Source organism: Ananas comosus, linkage group 8, assembly GCF_001540865.1.
Source record: "Ananas comosus cultivar F153 linkage group 8, ASM154086v1, whole genome shotgun sequence".
Lineage (NCBI taxonomy): Eukaryota > Viridiplantae > Streptophyta > Magnoliopsida > Poales > Bromeliaceae > Ananas > Ananas comosus.
Genome location: NC_033628.1, coordinates 13,225,080 through 13,247,363, shown reverse-complemented (window position 1 = coordinate 13,247,363; position 22,284 = coordinate 13,225,080). Strand labels below are relative to the sequence as shown.

General features: G+C 36.8%; 3 protein-coding genes and 1 long non-coding RNA gene across 4 annotated transcripts; 2 read left to right on the top strand and 2 right to left on the bottom strand.

The window, feature by feature from the left end:
• On the top strand, positions 4,313-5,254 carry LOC109714694 (protein HAIKU1-like). The gene is made up of 2 exons (XM_020239388.1): positions 4,313-4,999; positions 5,084-5,254. The coding sequence occupies exons 1-2, from the start codon at positions 4,598-4,600 to the stop codon at positions 5,252-5,254; spliced, it is 573 nt and encodes a 190-aa protein (XP_020094977.1). The 5' UTR covers positions 4,313-4,597.
• LOC109713939 lies at positions 5,525-7,389 on the top strand. Its single transcript, XR_002217217.1, has 2 exons — positions 5,525-5,650; positions 7,079-7,389. It is a non-coding gene; the product is annotated as an uncharacterized LOC109713939 (long non-coding RNA).
• LOC109713938 (WEB family protein At5g16730, chloroplastic-like) lies at positions 10,181-13,867 on the bottom strand. Its single transcript, XM_020238249.1, has 3 exons — positions 13,736-13,867; positions 12,932-13,163; positions 10,181-12,847 (listed from the first exon to the last, which is right to left on the bottom strand). The coding sequence occupies exons 1-3, from the start codon at positions 13,753-13,755 to the stop codon at positions 10,394-10,396; spliced, it is 2,706 nt and encodes a 901-aa protein (XP_020093838.1). The 5' UTR covers positions 13,756-13,867; the 3' UTR covers positions 10,181-10,393.
• LOC109713612 (cinnamoyl-CoA reductase-like SNL6) lies at positions 17,222-22,222 on the bottom strand. Its single transcript, XM_020237759.1, has 5 exons — positions 21,917-22,222; positions 21,575-21,759; positions 20,527-20,715; positions 17,712-18,046; positions 17,222-17,593 (listed from the first exon to the last, which is right to left on the bottom strand). Exons 1-5 carry the CDS (start codon positions 22,050-22,052, stop codon positions 17,497-17,499), a joined length of 942 nt encoding a protein of 313 aa, XP_020093348.1. The 5' UTR covers positions 22,053-22,222; the 3' UTR covers positions 17,222-17,496.

Genomic DNA, 22,284 nt, shown 5'->3' with positions numbered 1-22,284 from the left:
AATTTAAAATTAAAATTCTAAATTTAAAATTAAATTTTTAATTTAAATTTTTAATTTTAATTTAATTTTAAATTTTAAATTTCAAATTTTAAATTTAAAATTTTTTTATTTAAATAATTCAAATATAAATTTTAAATTTTAAATTTTAAATTTTAAATTCAAATTTAAATTTTAAATTTCAAACTTTAAATTTCAAAATTTACTTTTAAAATTTAAATTTTAAAATTTAATTCAAATTTCAAATTTTAAATTTCCAATTTCAAATCTCAAGTTCATAGTTCAAATTTCAAATTTTTAAACTTTAAATTTTAAATTTTTTTTAAACTATAATATTTAAATTATTTTTTAATTTAAAATTCTAAATTTCAAATTTCAAATTTTAAATTTTAAATTTTAAATTTTAAATTTTTATTTTAAATTTTAAAATTAAAAATTAAATTTTAAAATTAAATTTAGATTTTTAAATTTAATTTAAATTTGTAAATTTCAAATTTGAAAATTTAAAATTTAAAATTCAAAATTCAAAATTTCACATTTCACATATCAAATTTTAAATTTTAAATTTTTTTTGAAATTTTAAATTTTAACTTTTAATCTTAAAATTTAGAAAAATCCTGTGAAATTGTACAATGCGTATCTAAACAGTTTAAAAATTGAATCCGTGGAATTTTTTAGAGTTGCAGTATTCTCTATTTTATCTTGACCGAAACCACAGTTTATAAATTCTGTGGAGATATTTTACTGTGTATCCAAACAGGCCCTAAGTTGTTTTGCTTCTAATCCCAGGTGCCCTAAATAGAGGGTAATAACGATAGCGACAACGATCCAAGTGGCAAAATTCTCCACCATAATAAATCAAAAATAAATTCTAAGATAACGTCACTGCGACTGAACAATTATTTGTTCGAATCCTAGAGCAAGTGGCAAAGGGCTTAGTGGTTAGTATCCGAGACCCAAGTTCGAATCCTAGTTGATTCACATTTCTAGCTAAGCTTATTTCTAAATAAAATAAACGAAGCGGGTAGCCGGTAGTGTGCTACCTACTTTCTCAAAAAAAATAATTACTTATTCGAAAATGCTATTGGTATATTTAGAGATTGTTTGGTTGCAAGTATTATTATAACTGTATGTTAATATAGATACGATATTTATTTTATTGTATTTGAACTTAAATTCTTTATTTACATCTAGATGAGGAGCTCAATTATAACACTTAAAAAGAGTAATTTTAAACAAAGATAAATTTACCTTTTCAATAATTTTTTAAATAGGTTTTTCCTTCCCTATATAGAGGATAATTTCACCGTTTTCTATATAAAATGATTAAATTTTATAAATGCATATTTCAACCATACGTAAGAAAATAAAGTATCCATAGTTAGGGTAATTTCTATTACATCTTACTAAACAAGATGCACATAATCGTAACTCTTATATTTTCAACTATATACATTTTCAGCTATACTGTATTTATAATTATGTCTAACCGAACGACCCCTCGTATTATTATACTTTTGGCTTACAAATTTTTTTTTGTATTTTTCTTGATATTAGGGAGAAAAAGACTTTTTGCTTATATACCCCTAACTATAAGAAATTTGATAAAACTAAAAGAAAAATAAGGCTAATAAAAAATTAAAGATTTTTGGATGAGTAGAATGTAAATTTTACATTTAGTCTTTAGTTGATCTTCTTCATCCATATGTCTTTCTAACTTTTTTACCAAAATTTTAAAAAGTGGTATAGAAGTCAAGGAGTCATAAGCCAAAGTCATAGGCAAAGATCAAAACCTTATAGGCAGAAACCAAAAAGTCATGAGGTAAAGCCAAAGAATTATAGTAGAGCTTTTATGGAAAAAAAAAATGACACATCTATAAACCTATATTAATCGTCTTAATCTTCTGTCCACGTGGTATGTGTAGCTTAATTTTAGGGTATATGGGGCCCACCTTATATTTTTCACTCTACATGAATAGATTCCTGTTCCATCTATAAACCTATATTAATCCTCTTAATCTTCTGTCCACGTGGCATGTGTAGCTTAATTTTAGGGTATATGGGGCCCACCTTATATTTTTCACTCTACATGAATAGATTCCTGTTCCATCTATAAACCTATATTAATCCTCTTAATCTTCTGTCCACGTGGCATGTGTAGCTTAATTTTAGGGTATATGGGGCCCACCTTATATTTTTCAATCTACATGAATAGATTCCTGTTCCATCATCATGACGTAGGGCCCACTTGGTGACTTTTTAACTTCCTATAAACATGTTCTTCTCTCTATTTTAAATCTATATAAATCTATAAATTTTCATATTCTTAAGCTGATGTGATGTAATCCTTTAATTTGTGAGTGTGGATCCCATTATTTTTTTAAAATTAATTGAAATTTTTTTTTCTCATTTAAAAGGCTTGGAATATGAAAAATCATATATATTAATATATCCCATTAATATTTTTTTATTTTTTTAATTAATTGATTTTCTTTTCTCATTTAAAAAGCTTGGAATATGAAGAGTCATATATATTAATAGAAGAAAATGAAAAGTTATCTTAGAATATGAAAGATCATTTTATAGTCTATATAAATGATTGCACTTATACTTATTTTGGATGAATAAGAAATGATATACTAAATACTATTTATTTTGTCTCAAGAAATTATTCGCATCTACTTGCAACGATTAACCATATTTATCAGGTTCTTCTTTAATTTGAATTTGATGCTTTGTTTGTAAATTTAGATTTTTCTACCGTATAGTATATTTTAAATTACGTGGGATTTGACTCTTCCAATTTAAGATAAATTTCTTTTAGAATTACTATATTTTTTTAATATTTGTTTTTATTATTTTGTTTACTATGTTATAAATTTTTATATTTATTTTTGTTTACAAATCATATTATCTCCATTATATAATGATTTGATTGTATTGAGAATTTTGATGGATTTGTTTATATGAGGGTTTAGAATTTTTAAATTGATTAATTATTACGCAGACTAATGTCATACTTAGCGAAATCTAATGAATATGTTGGAATTTATTTGATAAATATATTTTCTGTTGTTTCTGATTAAACCTACATGTCACTACCTATATAATAAGACATCTATATAAAGTTCTCGGAAATAAATGTAGTTTGATATCTATCGTGATGCTTCAGTGTTAAAAATTAGAATATTCAAAAAAATACATTCTTCATACTTTTCAATATATTTTAAAATTACTAAAACTTTTAAAGTAAATATATTCTACTCTTTACAAAATAACTTATAGAAATATAAGATTTAAAATTTAGGGTTTAAATTTTAAAAGATTATAGTATATCTACCCGCTGCATCGCGCGGGTCACTACACTAGTCTTTATTTATACTTATGAGCGACCTATAAATATTAGGTTTTCTCCGGCCAACCTAATTTAGAATATTGTAATATTTTTTGCAAATAATACAATGTTTAATATTTGCAAAAAATTATCTCTCTTTCTTATAATTTGGTTTTAGGGTAAATAGGTTTGAATTAATAAGAATACTAGACAAACTTTTCAATCATTGAGGAGGAAGGTGGACACTGCATAAGCTTAATCGAGTGTAAAGCTTAAGTTCGTGACGCATTATTCTTATTTACATTACATTATTTTCAATGAAAAATTATAGAAAACTACTCTTATTAGTGTAAGCCAAAATTAAGGATTAAAATGAACACAATAATTATAACCCCAAATTTCAAACTTAATTGTTTGAAAAATATTATTTGTACATTTAAAAAATAGATGTGCATCTTCCATTTAATTCATTCAAGAACATAAATAATTTTTAAAATTTTTTATATTTAAAAATAAAAATTAGTATGAAAATAAGTTTTTAAATTTAAATATATGTATTTTTCAAGTGTACAAATAATATTACTTTAATATTTCTGGAGGGATTTAGTATAATTAAACAACCTACCCAATAATACGTACCACTCCCAAAATTTCCACACCGTATAAACCCGAACCGCCTTGGGCTCGAGAAATTCTACACTGTCACACTTGCACCACGTCATCAATAACAAGTCAATCATATTCCTTCTTTTCAAATAAAAGTACAATAAAAATACTTTTTTACAATCATGATAGGACATATATTCTTAAAAGAATTAATTTGATTGATTTGTTACGCCACGTCACTAATATACTCGTTGTATTCTAGAATTTTTTCTTGGGCTCGGGCCTGCTGGCCGCACTCCTGAGAGTCGTTTTTCAATTCTTATTATTATATTATTATTATGATTATTATTTCCTCCTCTTTTGGGCCCTCCATTTATTTCCGAGATTCCTTTTTACTCCACGAAGTCAATAATACTCCAAAACTCTCCACACCGCCCCCTTCTTCTTCCTTCCCCTTCTCCTTCGCCTTCATCTTTTCCGTGCCCATTCTTCTCTCGTGTTCTCGCTTCTTCTGCTCCTCCACCTGGCCATGAAACCCTCTTCTCATCTCCTCTCACCTCGAACCCCGGCCCGATCCCAGTGAGAACACGAAAATCGTTAAGAGAGCGAGAGAGCGAGAGAGCGAGAGAGAGAGAGAGAGAGAGTAGAGGTGTTTTAGAGATGGATCACTCGAAGAACAATCACCAGCAACACCATCAGCATAATCCCCATCTCGGCGTCAACAAGATGGGGAAGAACATCCGCAAGAGCCCCCTCCACCCCTCCGTCAGCGGCGCCGGCGCCCTCCCCAACGTCCGCCCTCCCGCGGCCGCGGCTGCACCCCCGGCGCAGCAGCAGCAGCAGCAGCAGCAGCAGCCGCCGCAGCCGCAGGTGTACAACATCAGCAAGAACGACTTCCGCAGCATCGTCCAGCAGCTCACCGGCACCCCCTCCCGCGATCCCAACCCCAACCCCAACCCCCCGATCCCGCCCCCCGCAGCCGAAGCCGCCCAGCCAGCGGCTCCAGAAGATCCGCCCCTCGCTCAACCCCATCGCCGCCCGCTCCTCCCCTACCGTCCCACGGCCTGCACCTCTCCACCCGCTGCACAACCCTAACCTCCTCTCCTCATCCTCATCCTCATCCTCATCCTTTCTTTCCCACGCCCCCCCGCTCCTCCTCATCCCCATCCTCTCCTCATCCCATCCCAATTGGGCGATTCCCCCGTCTCCGCCTACATGCGCTACTTCGAAAGCGCCCTCCTCAGCTCCGACGGCTCGCGGCATCCGCACCTTCCTTCCCCGGCTCTCCCCTCCCGGCTTCCCCCCTTCCTTCCCTAGGGCGGCCAACCCCACCCAACCGCATCCGCGCTCCTCCTCCTCCCGGCTTCCAATCCCCTCCGCCTTTTGAACCTCCTCTCCCTCGATCCCTACCCCTCTGTCGCCCGGCTTCCAGTACCCTCCCCGCTCACCCCCAATTTCAGCTCTCCCTTGCCCAATCCGGCATCTTGGGCCCCCGGCCCCGGCCAAGCCCCGCTGACCCCCGCCTATCCCGCTGCTTCTTTCCGCCCTCTCCCTCCGGGTTCTTGCCCCTTCTCAGCCCCCGATGGCGGGACATGTAGCACCCGATCTATCGACATCAGACAATGTAACAATACTCGACCTATAGGGAGACAGAGAGAGTGTGGGGGATGGCCTTCTTGTTCAACTGATTGCAGTGCTGGAGCCGGAGATGAGGTAGGTGCAGTGTAATATTATTTTTTTTTTCCCACATTTTGTATGATTTTATTCTTAGTCATAATGTCTACTGCTAAATGCTTGTGTTGTAACTGTATAATTAATAGGCTGAACCAATTGAATTCATTAGCTTCAGGATCCAAAAATGGAAACTTTCTTATGGATTAACTTCTTGAATAGTAGTTGGCTTTGCTTGTGCTGCCTCTCTTTTTAGCAATGTGTAAAGAGCTTGTTTCCCTGACAATGTGAGTGAGATGGTTAAAAATGGGCATATAGGTAGACAGGGAAGATTCTCTGACGCTATTTAATGGGAGAGGTTAACAACACTCTTTTGCTTCATATGCCACATCATAGTGAGGTGTTCACTGCTCTATGTGGATCTACCCCTTTTTTGGGATGAATTGAATAGTCTGCTTTCATTGTGACATAATTGAACAGGTGTATATTCTTTGTTGATGTGATTTGATTTTATTAATTCCCAATTTAGAGTCTCTGATTTGTAGTTGCTAGTGTTCATTGAAATCTGTAAACCAGAGACTTTTTTTAGCTGCTTTATTTAACTTGTTTCTTTGACCCCCTGTAATGGACTCTTTGGCCTCCTGGAGGGTCTCTGTATCAAAGTTATAAATGCATGCGGTCCTTTCTTTGTAAGATCCGTGATGTTCATCTGAATAATAAAATATGATGGGAAAAACATTGTTTTTCTTTTAAGTTTAATTTTATGTTAGCTTATTTTTTTTCTTTTTCCCCTGGTCTCTGCTGAATCAGCATATGAGAGTGATACAATATTTCAAGGCAGCAAAATCTACAGTAATTTTTCTTTTTGCATTTTAATTGTCACATTCAGGGCTTGCATATGCTCTATTAAAGCCTCCCTACTTTTCCAGTATGACTATTCATTTATGCCCTATGCTTATTTTCTTGCTTCCGGGGAAATTACTCCATCAGTATCTTCCCAACTTTCTCACTTGATTTAATAATCTCATGTGAGATGTTTAATCTTGTTTGGTGCACTTTTCTTTGAAATTTTCATTGCTAGTAGGAAATACTGATTATTCTATGTTGATTATTCTTGACTTAGACAGGGGCTTGCGGGATGAGGGTTGGGGGCTTCTATATATGTCCTTTATGATTGATATATAATTTCTTTTCTTTTTTTTTTTTAAGAGAAAGGTAGTATGCTATCCGTTATGTTCATTTTTATTGAAATAAATTCAGCTAGAAATATGAAACAATTAGGCTTTGAACTTGGGACCTCGAGTATCTATTATCAAGCCCTTAGCCAGCTGCACTAGGACTGATATAGAAGTTCGATCTGTAAATTCTCTTTTTCCTCTAACAAGAATGATGGAAGTATCAGTCATATTATTTTCCTGCTTTTTTTTTCTTTTTTTGTGATTAAGTGACAGCCTTGCATAATTTAAGCAGCAAAGGTTGAATAATGGGGACGGCAGTCACGGCACAAAGACATGTAAACAAGAAAAACTTGTATACATCTTGGAGCAAAGCATAATGAGGAGAAACAGCATGACTGGGGTCAATCTGTAAATCTAATACTTTCATTTGGGCAATTAACATTGAGTTGGACCCATCAAAAGAAAGAGAAGAGTATTGACTACAAAAATCTCTGATTTGTGTGTTCTATCACGGAGGGAGTAAAGATATCACGGTTATCAAACTTGTTTACTTTCTAACAATAATTAAGTTATTTCTATGGTGTTTAACGAGTTTTTAGTTTCCTTAGTGGTTTCTGTCCTCTGATCCCTTATCAGTTGTATGCTTGTACTAACTTTTTGCTTCTGCATTAGGTGATAGTTTTTGGAACAGAGAGAACAAAGGAATCTTAGGATATTAAGAGCTGAGATATTATAGATAACACTTTTTCCCAAGATAATTGTACAGATTATTTACCTGCCTGTTATGATCAACAAGTATTGGCTGACACAAATGAGTTGACCTATCAGGTCAACCTGGTTGACTGGTTGGCTTCAGCTGGTCTTTCTGGTTGAGTTGCTGACTGAGAGTAGCAGGAAGCATTCATCCTGTCAGGTCAACCTAGGTTGACCAATTGACATGAAAATTGGTTTTTTTTATATTCCTTTCTTCTGTATTTCTAGCTTAATTGCTGTAGTTCGTATAATAGATCTTTTGGAATTCTATTTGGATTCTTATTTTGCTGTCGTTAATTTACATTTTGGAGGAGGCCCTTACCTTGAAGGGCAACCCAATTAGTACCACATAGTCCGGGGAGATAAGAGAACCACGTACTTGGTTTGTGTTTGTCCGGAGATATATTCATACCTGGATCATGGATAGCTGGCAAAGACGTATAACTGGTGTTTGACTAAAAGGGATTCAGTTTACATTTTTCTTTTCTTTTTCGTTTTTTTCCTGCCACCTGCATTGTGTATATTTAGTGGCTAGCAAACTGAATGACTTCAAAATGAGGGTACAGTATAACAGAAGCATGGACACCTTATTAGCCCTTTGCAAGTAGCTGAAAAACATCTGGTAAATCTACTTGCAGTGTAATACATTAATAACCCCTTCAATCATTTCCCTGACCTTACCTAAGTATTTACGTTTCACCATGACGAGCCGTACCTGTTTCTGGTTTTGTAGCCTTTTCTGTTCTCTTTTAGCTTGTTATAGCTATACCTTGTTCGGTGAAAATGCTTTTCAGAAAGCAGGATTTCTTACATAGGTAGATGATAAGCTTAAACATAGTTGCCGATGATGTGCTTTTCTGAGAAATTTGCCCGAGTATACTTGTTTATCTTCCTCTCTCTGTTACTATGGCAGAGACACCAAATACAGCAGGTTATTTAAGATTTCAAGTAAATTCCATTTGCTGTTTCAGATTTGGTTGGGAGAGATGTTTGTGTAATGTAATGTGAAAGCTTGAGGAATTCGCAGTGTTTGTTTGAAACAAATACATCTGTTAGATTTATAAAAAAGGAAAGAATGAAGAAAATGTTTTTGTAGTTTTGGCAGTCCCTTCCATTTTAGACTTTGGCCTGAGTATTGATTGAGCCAAAGCAGCGATTGAGCTGTACTGGATAATGTTGATCGAGCCAAAGCAGTGATTGAGCTGTAATGGATAATTAAATCTGGAGCTTGATGTTCTTGATTGGGACTTATGTTGACTTGAATATACCAGTTTGCTATGAAGTAAAAGCAGTGTTGAGCTGTATATTTTCTTCATTTTGCCTGCATAATGTTGATTGATACGGCTGCAATATTTCTTGGGTAACATGTGTTTTGGGCAGTTTGGAAGTGGCTTTGCCAACTTGTTTCAGTTAATCTGAGTTTTATACACAAAATCACTCTCCAGTGAAACCAATTTTGGCCAAATCCGGCTGACTAATCTGTAAGTATGTTGCATATGTTGAGATGAGGTACCGCATTAATCTACTCTTTCTGGGGAGACTTGGAGATGCCTATTTTTGAGGAGTAATATGGTGGTATAATTTTTGTGGGAATAGTTGCTTTTCTACTCGTGTTTGAAGCTATGTTCAGTTATTTTTCAGTATTTGACCATCTTCTTGCTTTTGTTTCTTGATATCTGTTTTCTTTATGTTTCTGCTGCTACTGTTGATCAGGGCTCGCATAGTTCTCGACACCTTGTTGCCATTTTTCCATCTGTAACAAACTTCACGAAAAGTAAGCAGGCTTTGTGGATTTCTTTTTTTGGACAAATTTTTCACGCCATTTCCTACCCTTGTTGTTTGGCTTATGCTGTTTCAAAGATTGCGTATCTGTAGATCAGTAGCAGAGTTGATATAATTATATTTGCTTTGTCGGTTTTGTACGAGATTAAATATCTGTGGTGCAAACGGCATTTGACTGTAGGAGAGGAAGGAAAATAAAGAATGGTGAAAGGAAAACAATTTTTGTATTGGAGCTGCTGCTACTGCTTTCTCTATCATCTGCTTAGCAATAACATTGTTGATTAAAAATAAAAGCTTCATTTAAATGTACCAGGTCTTTTACATGTCTATGCTTATCCAAATTGCATTCACATACACGTAACTAGCAAATCCAACTTTTGTTTGTGTTCGTGGAAAACCTATTATTGGTGCATGCTTATTTTCAATTTGTTGTTATTATATATGGATAAGAAGCTGATTCTGACCATGATCAATTTATGGTACAGTAAATAATAAATCCAGCTGCGTGACTGAATCAATCAACGGACCTCGTACTCCACATTGGCATACTAAATGTAACAAAGAGACAAATGATACAACTAGAAAAGCGAGAAAAAAAGGGTAAAGGAGGGAATGGAAGACATAACCGAATTGTAGACAGCTACACAGTGCCATTCTTTTTCCAATGTCTCTTCATGACATATTGACTTCTCATCAAGATGGATGGATGCGGATGAGCTAAGCAAGATGCTAATTTTCCACTAATAACAACACTCGAGTTGTCTTTTATTCGCATTATCTATTCAATAATGCACTAATAGCAGCCTTATAATATTCTTAAATGAAATAAGAAGGAATCGACATACAAACAAACGGTATATGAATATAGTATAGCTCAATAATCAATAAAGACGATAACCCCGCAAATGCACTATTACAAAGGAAGGAAAATAAATCGAAGTTACATTTTAGATACAACGTTGACTAAATGTTCTTGACCGCTGGGAACATCAAGAAGAAGCAGAAACATCAAACAACAATGTTCAAAGCATAACATTCATAGAAACAGAATGATGACAAGCACCTAATTGATCTACTTGAAGTGACCTCTCTTCTTCAGTATGCTCCCGAATTTCTTCAGCAAAGGCTTCTTCTTCTTCTGCGGATTCTGGTGATTGAGAGGAGAAGTCGATCCGTTTTCCACATCCTCTGGATTCAATCCGTCTGCGTGATTGAAAATGCTGTCGTCGACGTTCGACTCTTGTTCCTCGTCTGAGGATTCAGCGTCGTGCTCCCTCTCTTTGGCCAAGTGATTCTCTGCGATCTTGCTGCTCTCCGTCACCGCTACTATGGGTTCGTCCTCTTCGGCTTTTCCTTTCCCATTCTCCGCTTCCAGATTCTTGTTGTCTTCCTTGTGGCATTCCTCAACCTTCTCTGTTGGCCTTTCGGCTTCTCTCCCGACCACTTGCTCCGTTGGAGAGCACATCAGCTTCTGCAGTGAGCTTGGCTTTTCAGTGTTGTCTTTTTCAGTGCTGGACTTCTCAGTGCTATTTACTGAGCCATTTTCCTCAGCTTTTTTGGCCGTAGCCTCTGCGAGCAACATAGAGAGCTTGTCGATTTTTGCTAAAGCGGCAGCTTCTCTCGACTGCATTTCATCATTCTCATGAGTTATACTCTTCAGCTCATTCTCTTTGTCCAGCAACCTCTCGTTTAACCGTAAGCACTCGGTCTTTGCCTCTTCTGCAGTTAAGTTAGCTTCGGTTATCGTAGATTCGACTTGCTTCAGCTTATTCTGCAATTGAACTCCATCTTCCTTAGCAGCCTGAATTTCTCGGTCTTTGCCTTTTATTACCTCTAATAGCTTCTCCATTTCTAACTTGATGGCACCAACTTCTTCCTCGGATTTTTTCACTGCACTTGCGAGATCGAGCTCTCTCGAGTGCCTCTCGTTCTTTGAGATTTTGGCTTCTTCTTCCAGCTTCTCAATAGTTTTGCGCAGGCAAACAGCCTCATAATTCACTTCGTCAAGCATCACCTCATACTTTTCTTTAGTGTTCTTGAGCTCTGATTCCAATTCTTTAACCTGAGATTGGGCAAGCTCAAACTGTGTTTGTTTCGCTGCCACCTCGTCTTGTGCTTCTCTCACTTGAGAAGTCACTTCATGCAAAGCAGAAGCTAAATCCTCCATTGCTTTCTTGGCTTTCTCTCCTTCCTCTTTATTGGTCTCCAGCTCCCTGAGAAGCTTGTCCTTCTCTTCTAGAAGACTCCCGACTTTCGAACTCGTTATCTTCTCATTATTAATAGCCTCCTCCTTTGCCTCCTCCAAGGTATGAATCTTCGAATTAAGGGCTTCAATAGTCATCCCCAGTTCAGCCGCTTCTTTGCGCGCTTCTTCAAGAAGCTGACTTGATTCACTAAACTCTGCCTTTTGTTTATCCATCTCCTCCAAGAGCTTCTTCCTGTCCTCCTCGAGGTTTTCAAATTTCAAACTTGCTTTCGTTGCATTATTAACAGCTTCATTTTTCGCATCCTCTAACATTTGAAGCTTCAACTGAAGATCTTCAACTGTCGTCCTGAACTCATGAACTTCTTTCTTGGCTTCATCAAGAAGCCGAGTAGATTCATCGACCTCCTCTTTGTACCTAACCACCTCTCGATCCAAAATTTCAATTTTGTCTCTCAGATTCGAAATCTCGGATTCCTTATCTTGCAAATGAGCGCTGCTGTACTCTAGCTTCTTCACCATATCAGCGAGCGTATCCTCCTTGGATTTGTTTGATCGGTCGGCTTCCCCGAACTTGACTTCCAACAGCTGAGCTTTCGTCTTCCACTCATCCACCAAGCGGTGCATCTCGGATTCAGCCTTCTTTGCATTCTCCACTTCAATCTTAAGTCCTTGGACCGATTTTTCCAACACGATCAACTTCTCCTCGCTGGCCTTTGCTTTTTTGATCTCAGCTTTTAGAACTGTAGTTTCGGACTCCAGCTTTTTTATAATTTCTGCTGCCTCCTTTGATTTCTTCTCTAGCTCGGATCGGAGCAATGATTTCAAATGGCTAACTTCCCCTGCAAGGGCCTCCGCCTTCTTCGCATTCGCCTCTGCGATCTTTGATACTTCATCTGCGCGACTAGTTGCAGAGTTTTTGTCAGCAATGATCTTTGCGAGCTCATCTTTCGCTATTTCGAGCTCTTTAGTCCTCGAGGAAAGTGCTTCAGTTTCTGCGGAAAGCTGCTTTTGGGTGGTTTCTAGCTTACGCGACCACTCCTCTTCCTTTCTCTTGGCGACCTCAATGCCGGCAGTCTCTAATTCGACAGCGTGGAATTTTTCAATCTCGGCTGCCTCCTCAGCTTCCTTTTGAGCTGCAAGAGCCTGCTCAAGCTTTTCATTCGCCTCATCAGCGATTTTTATCGCATTCTTTAAATCCTCAAGAACTCGGATCTTCTCCTTCTCGATTGCTGCCGTCCGCTCCTTCGCCTTCTTTAGATCGTCCTGAACTGCATTTAGCTGCGCCTGCAGCTCCGACGGCTTCAAAGGTCGCGACTGTTTCTGCATGATCAGAAACACCAAAATTTTGAAATTAAGATCAGAAAGAAGAATTAATCAAAAAAATAAAAAATCTAGTTCTCTTACATCAGGAGGGGTGCTGATCCGGGGTGTAATCCTGGGTTTAGGGTTCATGGGGCCGGCACTCTTGGAATCGGCCGATGCCGGTAATTTGTCGAGCGGGATGCGGGCATTTTGCTGCTGCTGCTGCGAAGGTGATTCGCGGACTGATTTGGTGGACCCTGCCCTGTTTAATTTGCTAACTTTTGAAGCTGTAGGTGGGGTTTTCTGATTCAAAGCTTCAGCTAAACCGGAGGATCTGTTCAATAAAAAAGTAAAATATTGTCAGTGGATTAAAAACATTTGCAACGGAATACGAAATAAGAACAGGTTTGTTCCATGAATTGGCTCTGCAAAAGTACATACGAGGCCAATGGCGTACCATAAGCCCAATACATGGATCAAATAAAAATTAAACAACATAATTGGCTCCAGGTTTGCAGCAATTTAACAGGACCCAAGTTCGCAGCTCCGTAACCAGATTAAACCTCTACAATATAAAGCCAATGTAACCCTTTTCATTTTTTTTATTTTATTTTCTGAAACCGGATCTAAAGGCATTGTACATAACACTACGTTCAGGGAAGCTAAGATCAGTGGTACCCAGCTAACAAAATTGGAATTTAAACCGCAAAATCGACTCCAATTGATCGGATTCACACATTCCAACAACGAAAGAGAGGCATTTTGAAACCAAACACCGAAAAAAAAAAAGAAGCTGAAAAATGATATTTAAACGATACCCAGAAGCACATATTTGCTAAAATACGCAAAAAAACATGTAAAGATCTCAACTTTCACACAAATGTGTGGAAATTTATGCACGCTTACTTGGATTTGGATGAGAGCATTTTGCTCCTTCACTGAGGAAGAGTAGCGAGAGCTTTCGGAGAGTTGGATAGTAGGAGAAGAACAAAGAAGCAGAAGAAGAAGAAGATAATGATGAGGGGAAAAGGGGAGGAGTTTTTTGTTTTTTTTATAATTATTGTTTTTTATTTTTATTTTGAGCCAATTATTTGTTTTAGTGTCAAAAGAAGTTAGTAGTTGGCACGAAGAGTAAAAGTGTCGCCCAACGCATCTCTCCCTACTCGTGTGTATAATAGTAAGTTAATTAATTAAGTAATAAATTAGGTGAGTAGTCACTAAATAAACAAGTACATGATGAATAATTAAGTTTATACATTATATTTTGGGAATAGAAGGGAGAGACTTTTTGGGATGTGGCTTTGTTATGGTATTGCTCAACATTAATGTCCGTGGCTTTCTTAATTTATTAAGAGTGAATTAGTGTTACTCTAGAAGGGGACGATTTTCTTTTTCTTTTCTTTTTTTTTTTAGGAAGTTAGTTTTTGTTCTTTGAAAAAATCTTTACATTTCAACCGTTCCTAGAGCAAGTGGCAAAAAGTTTGGTGGTTGGTACCCGAGACCCAAGTTCGAATCCTAGTTGATTCATATTTTCAGCTAAGTTTATTTCTAAATGAAATAAACGAAGCGGATAGCGTGCTACCTATCTCTCAAAAAAAAAAGAAAAAAAAAAGGAAAAAAACTTTACATGTTCAACTCATGCCTCTATCTACCATGCGTTTATACTTAACAAGACAATGTGAATAACATATAACTAATTCATGATCAAATACTTAGATGATGTCTTCTTTTTTTTTTCTTTTTTTTTTCTTTTTTTTTTTGAGAGATAGATAGAATGCTACCCGCTTCATTTATTTCATTTAGAAATAAACTTAACTAGAAAATGTGAATCAATTAGGATTTGAATTTGGGTCTCGGGTATCGACCACCAAGTTCTTCGCCACTTGCTCTAGAGACAATCGGTACTACTTAGATGATGTCAAATGTAATGCTCCATATTGAATTCGTACCTTACGTAGTTTATTTCTTGCTCACAAGCTTAACAGCTTACCCATATGATACAAAATTTACGTCAATAATATAATATGTACGTGTGTCGGATTTACTGTCTTTGTATAATCTTGGTCCAAAACTTGTAAGTTTCGGCTTCCAATTTGCCAAAAATTTCTTGAAACCCACGAAATGCCAAAAAGAAGTGGTTATAATCAGACACCTCAACTTATATATATTGTCTATAAATATAAGGAAGAGAACAAAAACTCAAGCAAAGAAATCATTGCATGGTGCTACCTATCTCTCAAAAAAAAAAAGAAAGAAAAAGAAATCATTGCATGGAGAGCCCAAATAATGATGTTTGCATGACACCTACTAAAATGACTTCCTTCTAGTTCATCCAAGTCACTAAAAAAGTAAAGTTAAAAAATTAAAAAAACTTCAAATACTATTCTTGTAATTTTACACATTCTCACTTTGGTACTATATGGTTTAAAGCGTATCGACTTAATACCCCACGGTTTCATTTTTTCTCTTTTTATTATTCCTTCCACCACTAATTTTTTTCGTTAAATCAGTAATAAAGTTAAACCTTAAAGGCACTAAAATGAATATTCGATAAATCTAGGTAAGGTATTTGAAGTTTTTTGTATGTCATTTAACGAAATATTAATGGAGGAGCCGACGAAAAATGAAAAATAAAACCACGGAATACTAAATTGATACACTTTAAACCATAGAATACTAAAATGAGAAAGTACAAAACCACGGGAGTGGTATTTGAAGTTTGCCCTAAAAAATTCTAATGCATGTTTAAAAGTGCGACGAGAACTTTTGAAACAAAAGAAAAAAGAAAAATCCAAATCTGATGAGAAGACGAGTTGTAGTCATTATTGTATTAGTGGAATAATGATTTCGACTCTTCCATTCTTTCTGTTTCTCTTGCATAGATTTTGTTCTTAACAATTACTAAAGCAGATAAATTCATAATATGCTTTTCTTAAACAACACTTTATAAAAGCTTGGGGTTCTGTTAATGATAACGTACGTAGATTAAAATAATAACAAAATAAGCCTTATATCTCACTTTTGATTGGTGCATGCACTTTCCCTCTCACATGGTGGACCAGGTCCACGCAATGATAATTTCTCCTCTTCTATCACAAGGAGATCGAACAAGGAGGAGCAGCATGTACCGGTTGTTCCTGACGCAAATGGCAAAAAAATTGATGGTTGGCTTCCGAGATTCTAAGTTCAAATTTTAGTTGATTCATATTTCTAGCTAAGTTTATTTCTAAATAAAATAAACGTAACAGATAGCATGCTACTTATCTCTCAGAAAAAAAAAAAAAGAAAAAAAGAAAAAAAAGAGCAGCATGTGCTGTTCCNAGAGAGAGAGGACTGAAGAGAAGAAATAAAGCTGTGCGTGTGGAGGAGTTGCTGCGAAAAAGTTGGTAAAGAGGCGTTTTTGTCACAGAGAAGGAGAGAGAGAGAGAAGGAGCAAGGAGTAGTGAGTAGTGACAGAGAGAGTTACTTGGTTTTATTATTATTATTATTATTATTAATTATCATTTTTATATTATAATTTAATTTACGAGAATTATTTAAGTCGGTATTGGTAAGGGAGGTTGCGGAGTTGTAGGGCCCACAAACCTTTAAATAGTACAGGCTGGATCCCCTACAATGGAGTCTCGACCAAGTTTCCACAACATGAATGCGTGGCGTATTTCTACTGGCTGACATCTCTCCAAAAAATAATTTGTTATTCAGAGGATGCTAACTCTGCTACTTCAACATTCGACAAGCGATGTAATAATGCCACGTGTCTAGATCGTAAAAGATGCTGTTATTGAGCTTGGAGAGAATCCGCCCGCTTGATACAATTTGACAGCCCGATTACTGCTGTTGTGGGTCGTCATATTTAAATGGGCCGAATGATAACTGGGCCAAAATGGGCCCAAATCCAATTTGACCAATTATTGGGTTGGTATCTACCTGGCCCGTTACTTGACCCACCAAGAAAGAAAAAGAGAGTTATGAGGATCAAAACAAGCCGACCCGTACATTGAAATTTAACGTCAGAAATTCGAATTAGCCCTTATATTGAATTTATACGGTTTGAATGATTGATTTTGCAATATAAGATACATTGCCCATTTATTATTATACATTATTTTTATGCAGCATATATAAAGAAAAGAAGGGGTTTCTATTATCTTGTCACGGAGAGTGAGTTAATAAAGAGAGCATTTTTATTCTGACATGATATCAATATCCCCACCATTTTAAATCCCGAACATTTGACAACACTCTTTAACTTAGATCCAGTTACAAATCAAACCAAATGAAACTCCAGATCAACCACACACACACACACCAAATCAAACCAAATCAAGCTTTGTTCGCATGAACAGAGCACACAAAGCATGTCTATTGAGAGAATCGGTAAGGTTTCATGCATCGATCAATTGAAATTTTGCTTGAATTGGTTTCAATTCTATTTTGCATAAATATCAAAGGCCCCAATCAACAAATACATAATATATATAGCATCCCAAATCAAGATAATGAAAATCATTTTCTCCTAATTTCGAAATCGACTTTTTGAGGAGATCATAACATTGATCATGACAAGCAAAGCAAAGTGAAATAAAAAAGGAGGCAGGTTGGCCATGTACAGCGTATCTACTTCCTAGCTACTATGTACGTAGCATGGGAAAGAAGTAATATGGCCACTAATCCAAGTCCACGTGTCTCCCTCTGGCAAATTCCACCATGATCTTGTTCAGCTTCTTGTTCTCTATACGTTGCTCGATCACCCTCAACTCATCACTGCAGTAACATCAAAATCCCACGCTTATTGATAACGTAACTAAAAAAGTTACGCCCATATTTCATGATCAAAACACATCAGATTTACTGAATCTAGTCATATTTGAGTTTCACAAACCTCGGCGGAGGGTGAGGTGCAGAGGGGGAGAGCATGACGGCGAGCTTAACCGCATCTTCGGGGTTGCAAACGGCGCGGTTGAAGCAGATGTAGCGGCCGTAGGCGGAGGGGGTCTCGTAGACGGCCACGTGAGCATCAGCAAGGAAGTCGGTGTCGACCGTCACGAGGACACCATCTTCGTACATCTCCGGGGTGCCGCGGAGGTAGGGATCGGCGGCAGAGAGGCCAGGGCCGATCACGAGCCCCGCGTTTACCGACACCATTGCGACGCCGCGGTCCATCGCTAGGGCCCACGCCGTCTTCTCCGACAACGTCTTCGTCAGGGCATGCCACAGCTGGTTAACATTGCAGATCATGTTATTACCAGGGGCATTTTTGTCATTCAGTTTGAATAGAAAGGATAGCATGAACTTTTCATTTTGATCATCAAATTTTAAATTTATAATTATATTAATTTAATTATTTTATTTTTTTTTTTTTTCAGAGGAGGTTGTCAATTTTTGTTCCATCACGTTCTCCTTAATTTCGTGCCGTGCAATTAATTAAGAAAAGTTTGAGTCGTTCCACAAAGTTTGACTGAAAATTTGTAAGGCTTGGAAGGCTTCAAGTTTAACTTTATATATACCGACGGTTCCTAGCGCAATTGGTAAAATATTTAGTGGCCGGTATCCGAAATTTCAAATTCGAATTTTAATTGATTCATATTTCCAACTAAATTTATTTTTTAAAAAAATAAACAAAACAAGTAGCATGCTAATTGTCAAGCACTTGATACTAGTAAGTTTTTCACCGTTAAATCTGCCATTTTGAAAAATTCAACTCTAGAAAACCACTATCATTATAACAGCACATTCATTAATCTAAAGGTCAAAAATCTATAAGCATATAATTTGATACTTTTAGAAGTGTACATAGGAGCTCAATTCTATATAGAATCATCAAACCAAAATAAAGGGTTGTAGGAAAAAAATTAATTAATAAAGTATGATGAATATAAGAAAACTATATATTTGGAGATGGTCAACTAACCATGTCATGTAACTAAGTTTTTTTAGATTATGTATGTGGGTTTTTCCTCTTTTCTTTCTGAGATTGTATATGTGGCTATTTCTACCAAACTGTTATTTTAGCTCTTGGATTTTGTTGGATTTTGTTCCAGAAAAATGTAGAGAGCACTTCACAAACATTACTCTCGTGAAAGAGACATTGAGAGTGCTAATTTCATTGCTAGTTATTATGGAAAACCATTAATCTAAGATGCCCAAAATTTATGTGAGATTAGTTGTGTTTAGTTGGCCTGTTAAATGTCTTAATCAATTCGAAAGCTTAAACAAATAATTAGAAATTACGTAGAGAATATATTTTCTATCTAATATAAAATTTTCATTCTTAAGATGGTCTAGATGCTATATTTATATGAATATTCGTTCTTATTAAAACTGCTAAGCATCCCAATCTAGAAAAGAAAGAATCTAGCTAGAATGGGCTAATTGTCGGATCGTTGGCGCTAACCATTAATCCCAAAAGCTCGAGCTATTAGAAATACGCAACCAATTCACTTAAAGCGTACAGAAACAACGCCCACGGGTCTCGATTGTGACTCGGCCCANCCTCCCGCCACAGGGCAGGATGCTGGCTCATTTAAGCGAACAATCCCCCCCCCAGCACCTGCACACATTTGCAGCATGCAGGAATCGAACCCGTGACCTCTAGCTCTGATACCACTTGTCGGATCGTTGGCGCTAACCATTAATCCCAAAAGCTTTAGCTGTTAGAAATACGCAACCAATTCACTTAAAGCGTACAGAAACAGCGCCCACGGGTCTCGATTGTGACTCGGCCTACCTGGCCTCACGCCACTTCGAACATGACTCGGCCCAACCCAGCCTCACGGCATTTCGAATATGATTCGGCCCACATGGCCTCCCGCCACAGGGCAGTATGCTGGCCCATTTAAGCCAACACTAATCAGTGTAAAATAATTATTATTTTTAAAAAATTTAAACTATTATAGAACAATTATATAATTTTCGCATTTTTATATTTAGCTAGGGCTACTTTCGAAAATCAGAAAATTTTCCTGTTCCTACATCCCATATGATAGGCTCAAATGTAAACTAGAATTAAATATAAGAAAATTAAAGGAGATTAGCTAGATGCCTACTGGAATTCGAATTCACAATCTCATACACTAATATCATATTAAATAATATAAAATAACTGTTATTCTTCACAAGCTAAAACTACCAGAGAATGGTGTAATTTTTATATTTTATCTTTCAACATTGGAAAAAGCTTCTGCAAAATCTCCGACATAGCTAAATATTATATTATTAGTTCCGAGAAATGAAGTCAAGCCATGCACCCTCAATGCCTTGTTAATTGTGGAATGTGAGTTTAGGTAAGCAAGTCACTTGACATGTTCCAAATTATAAGATACGTATATTAAATTAATGTAGGAAGAAACCTCAGGTCAAAACTTTGTGGATATGTGGTTAACCTAAACTTCGGTAGCTTCTCTAAGTTAATAAAACAAGAAGATCCTGACACTTCCAAGTATTGAAACATTCAAATTGAACCCTACACTTCACATAATAAACAAAATTGATTACCAAAGTGGTTGCCTGATCCGCCACCTAGAATTAATTGCTTCCCTATTTAAGACACCGAAGTCAAACTACCAATAAATAAAAAAATAAATAAACCCTCGTACTAAAAGGATTCATTAATTTCCTCATTAGTTCTATGAGAAATCAGGCTAAACAATCAAATAAGAGAATTTTTTTTTTAAAAAAAAAGAATCATATTAATGTACCTTGAATTTCCTGCAGAAATTGGGCTCACTCCAATCTCTCTCGTCGAAGTCCGCCGCGAGTTTACGGTCCTCCTTCCACACAATCGCCGTCACCGATGAGGTGAACACCACCTTCTTCATGGTCTCACTCTGCGCGCAAGCTTCGAGTACGTTGTGCGCAGCTCTCACTTCCACTTCAACCATGAATTCCTATAAAATAGTAAAATTTAATTTGCAAAAGTTAAATGCATACAGATACACGGTATATCTATCATTTCCTAACCGTTCATATTGTTACAGAGAAAATATTTTACCAATGCGCATGTGATCGATGATCCTAATTAAGATATGTTTATTTGTTCATTTTTTTTAAGCAATGAATAGAAACATTAATATTCGATTTACTACAGAGAAATAATCTCCTAATTTAGTTACCAAGATTTTTCAACTTGTGTGAGCACAAAGGCTCGTAAAAGTCATTAAATTACTTTTGGACCCCTGAACCATACGTACACACAAGCTCGACACAAAAATTAAATCACCGCATTTTTAATTAAGATAAAATTGTACTAAAGCCGCGCTCATAAATAGGCCATTTCAAAAGAAACATCTTTTTTCAAAAAAAAAAAAAAAAGAATACTGAATTAGCTATTAGTCCTTAATTTATTGTTTTATTAAATTTAATAAAATAATTCATATGGTTGTGTTGTGTAACTTGTGTTCCCAACTTTTCTATAGTGGGGGGACCCCTTACTCTGTAACTCACGCTTGAAATAGGCGAGGCGGTCCTACGTGTCAGTTGATGATTGGACAGTTTCACTGTTTGCAATTTTAAAGGCTTTTTATTTTTTCTCAGAGGCGTGCTAACTCCGACCACGTGTTACCATTCAATGCATGAATGAAAATGTGGCTATCAGAGAAATAACAGCTGTGCCATTAATAAGCCAGGCCCAAGTTCACGCACACCAACTGTTTGATGTAATTCCCTTTAATATTCTCACAACAACTCGTCAAATGAAAATCATGGAATACCACAAGACGAACTTGTTTGAGAACGATTCATACTCACATCGTAGGTTGCTTGATGATGGTGATCTTGGTTTGCGGCGTCGAACATGTAGAAGAGCCCCGAGCATCCCCTCGCGGCGTCGACGATGCTCTGGTAGTCGAAGGGGTCCGATCGGAAGAGCTTCAGACGCTTCGCGTTCTCGCTCGCCAGCTTCTTCAATCCGTTCAACTCATGATCATCGCCGCCTAATCAATTAATCAACCCAACAACTCATACATACGCCGGCTTATTAAAAATAGACGTACGTGCTCGCCACATATACCGAGTAGAGATGAGGGAGCTCTGATACCATGTTGAAAGTTGTAAATAAGATTAGGGCAGGAGAAGAAGGAGAAGAAGGACCATGGGCATAGGCGGCGGCGTGGACGGTGTATCCTCTTTGAAGGAGCCTCTCCACGAGAGGCACGCCGAGGCTACACGAGGCGTCCATCACGCAAACGGTCTTAGAGTCGGGGTAGAGGGCCGACGCAGGAGCCATTAGAGGGGGGGGGAAAGAGATCAGCGAAAGAGCTCTGAGAAAGAGAGAGAAAGGGGGAGGATTTTAGGGAATGTTGGAGTAAGGGTTAGGAGAGAGGGATGTTAATATATATGTATATATATGTGTGTGTGCGTGTGTGTGTGTATGAAAGGACTAAGGAGGGGATTAAATATTAAATTAAATAAGAAAAAGAAAAGGGAGAGGGAGCATTCAAAGGGCGTGCGGGGGGGTG

Coding starts and splice junctions, on each gene's coding strand:
- LOC109714694 (XM_020239388.1), top strand. CDS start 4,598: ATGGATCACTCGAAGAACAATCACCAGCAACACCATCAGCATAATCCC. Junction 5,000..5,083: donor TCCTCCCCTACCGTCCCACG/GCCTGCACCTCT, acceptor TTCCCACGCCCC/CCCGCTCCTCCTCATCCCCA.
- LOC109713938 (XM_020238249.1), bottom strand. CDS start 13,755: ATGCTCTCATCCAAATCCAA. Junction 13,164..13,735: donor ATGCTCTCATCCAAATCCAA/GTAAGCGTGCAT, acceptor TTTATTGAACAG/ATCCTCCGGTTTAGCTGAAG. Junction 12,848..12,931: donor GGATCAGCACCCCTCCTGAT/GTAAGAGAACTA, acceptor CTGATCATGCAG/AAACAGTCGCGACCTTTGAA.
- LOC109713612 (XM_020237759.1), bottom strand. CDS start 22,052: ATGGCTCCTGCGTCGGCCCTCTACCCCGACTCTAAGACCGTTTGCGTG. Junction 18,047..20,526: donor ATTTCTGCAGGAAATTCAAG/GTACATTAATAT, acceptor AATGTTAACCAG/CTGTGGCATGCCCTGACGAA. Junction 17,594..17,711: donor GCACCTCACCCTCCGCCGAG/GTTTGTGAAACT, acceptor ATGTTACTGCAG/TGATGAGTTGAGGGTGATCG.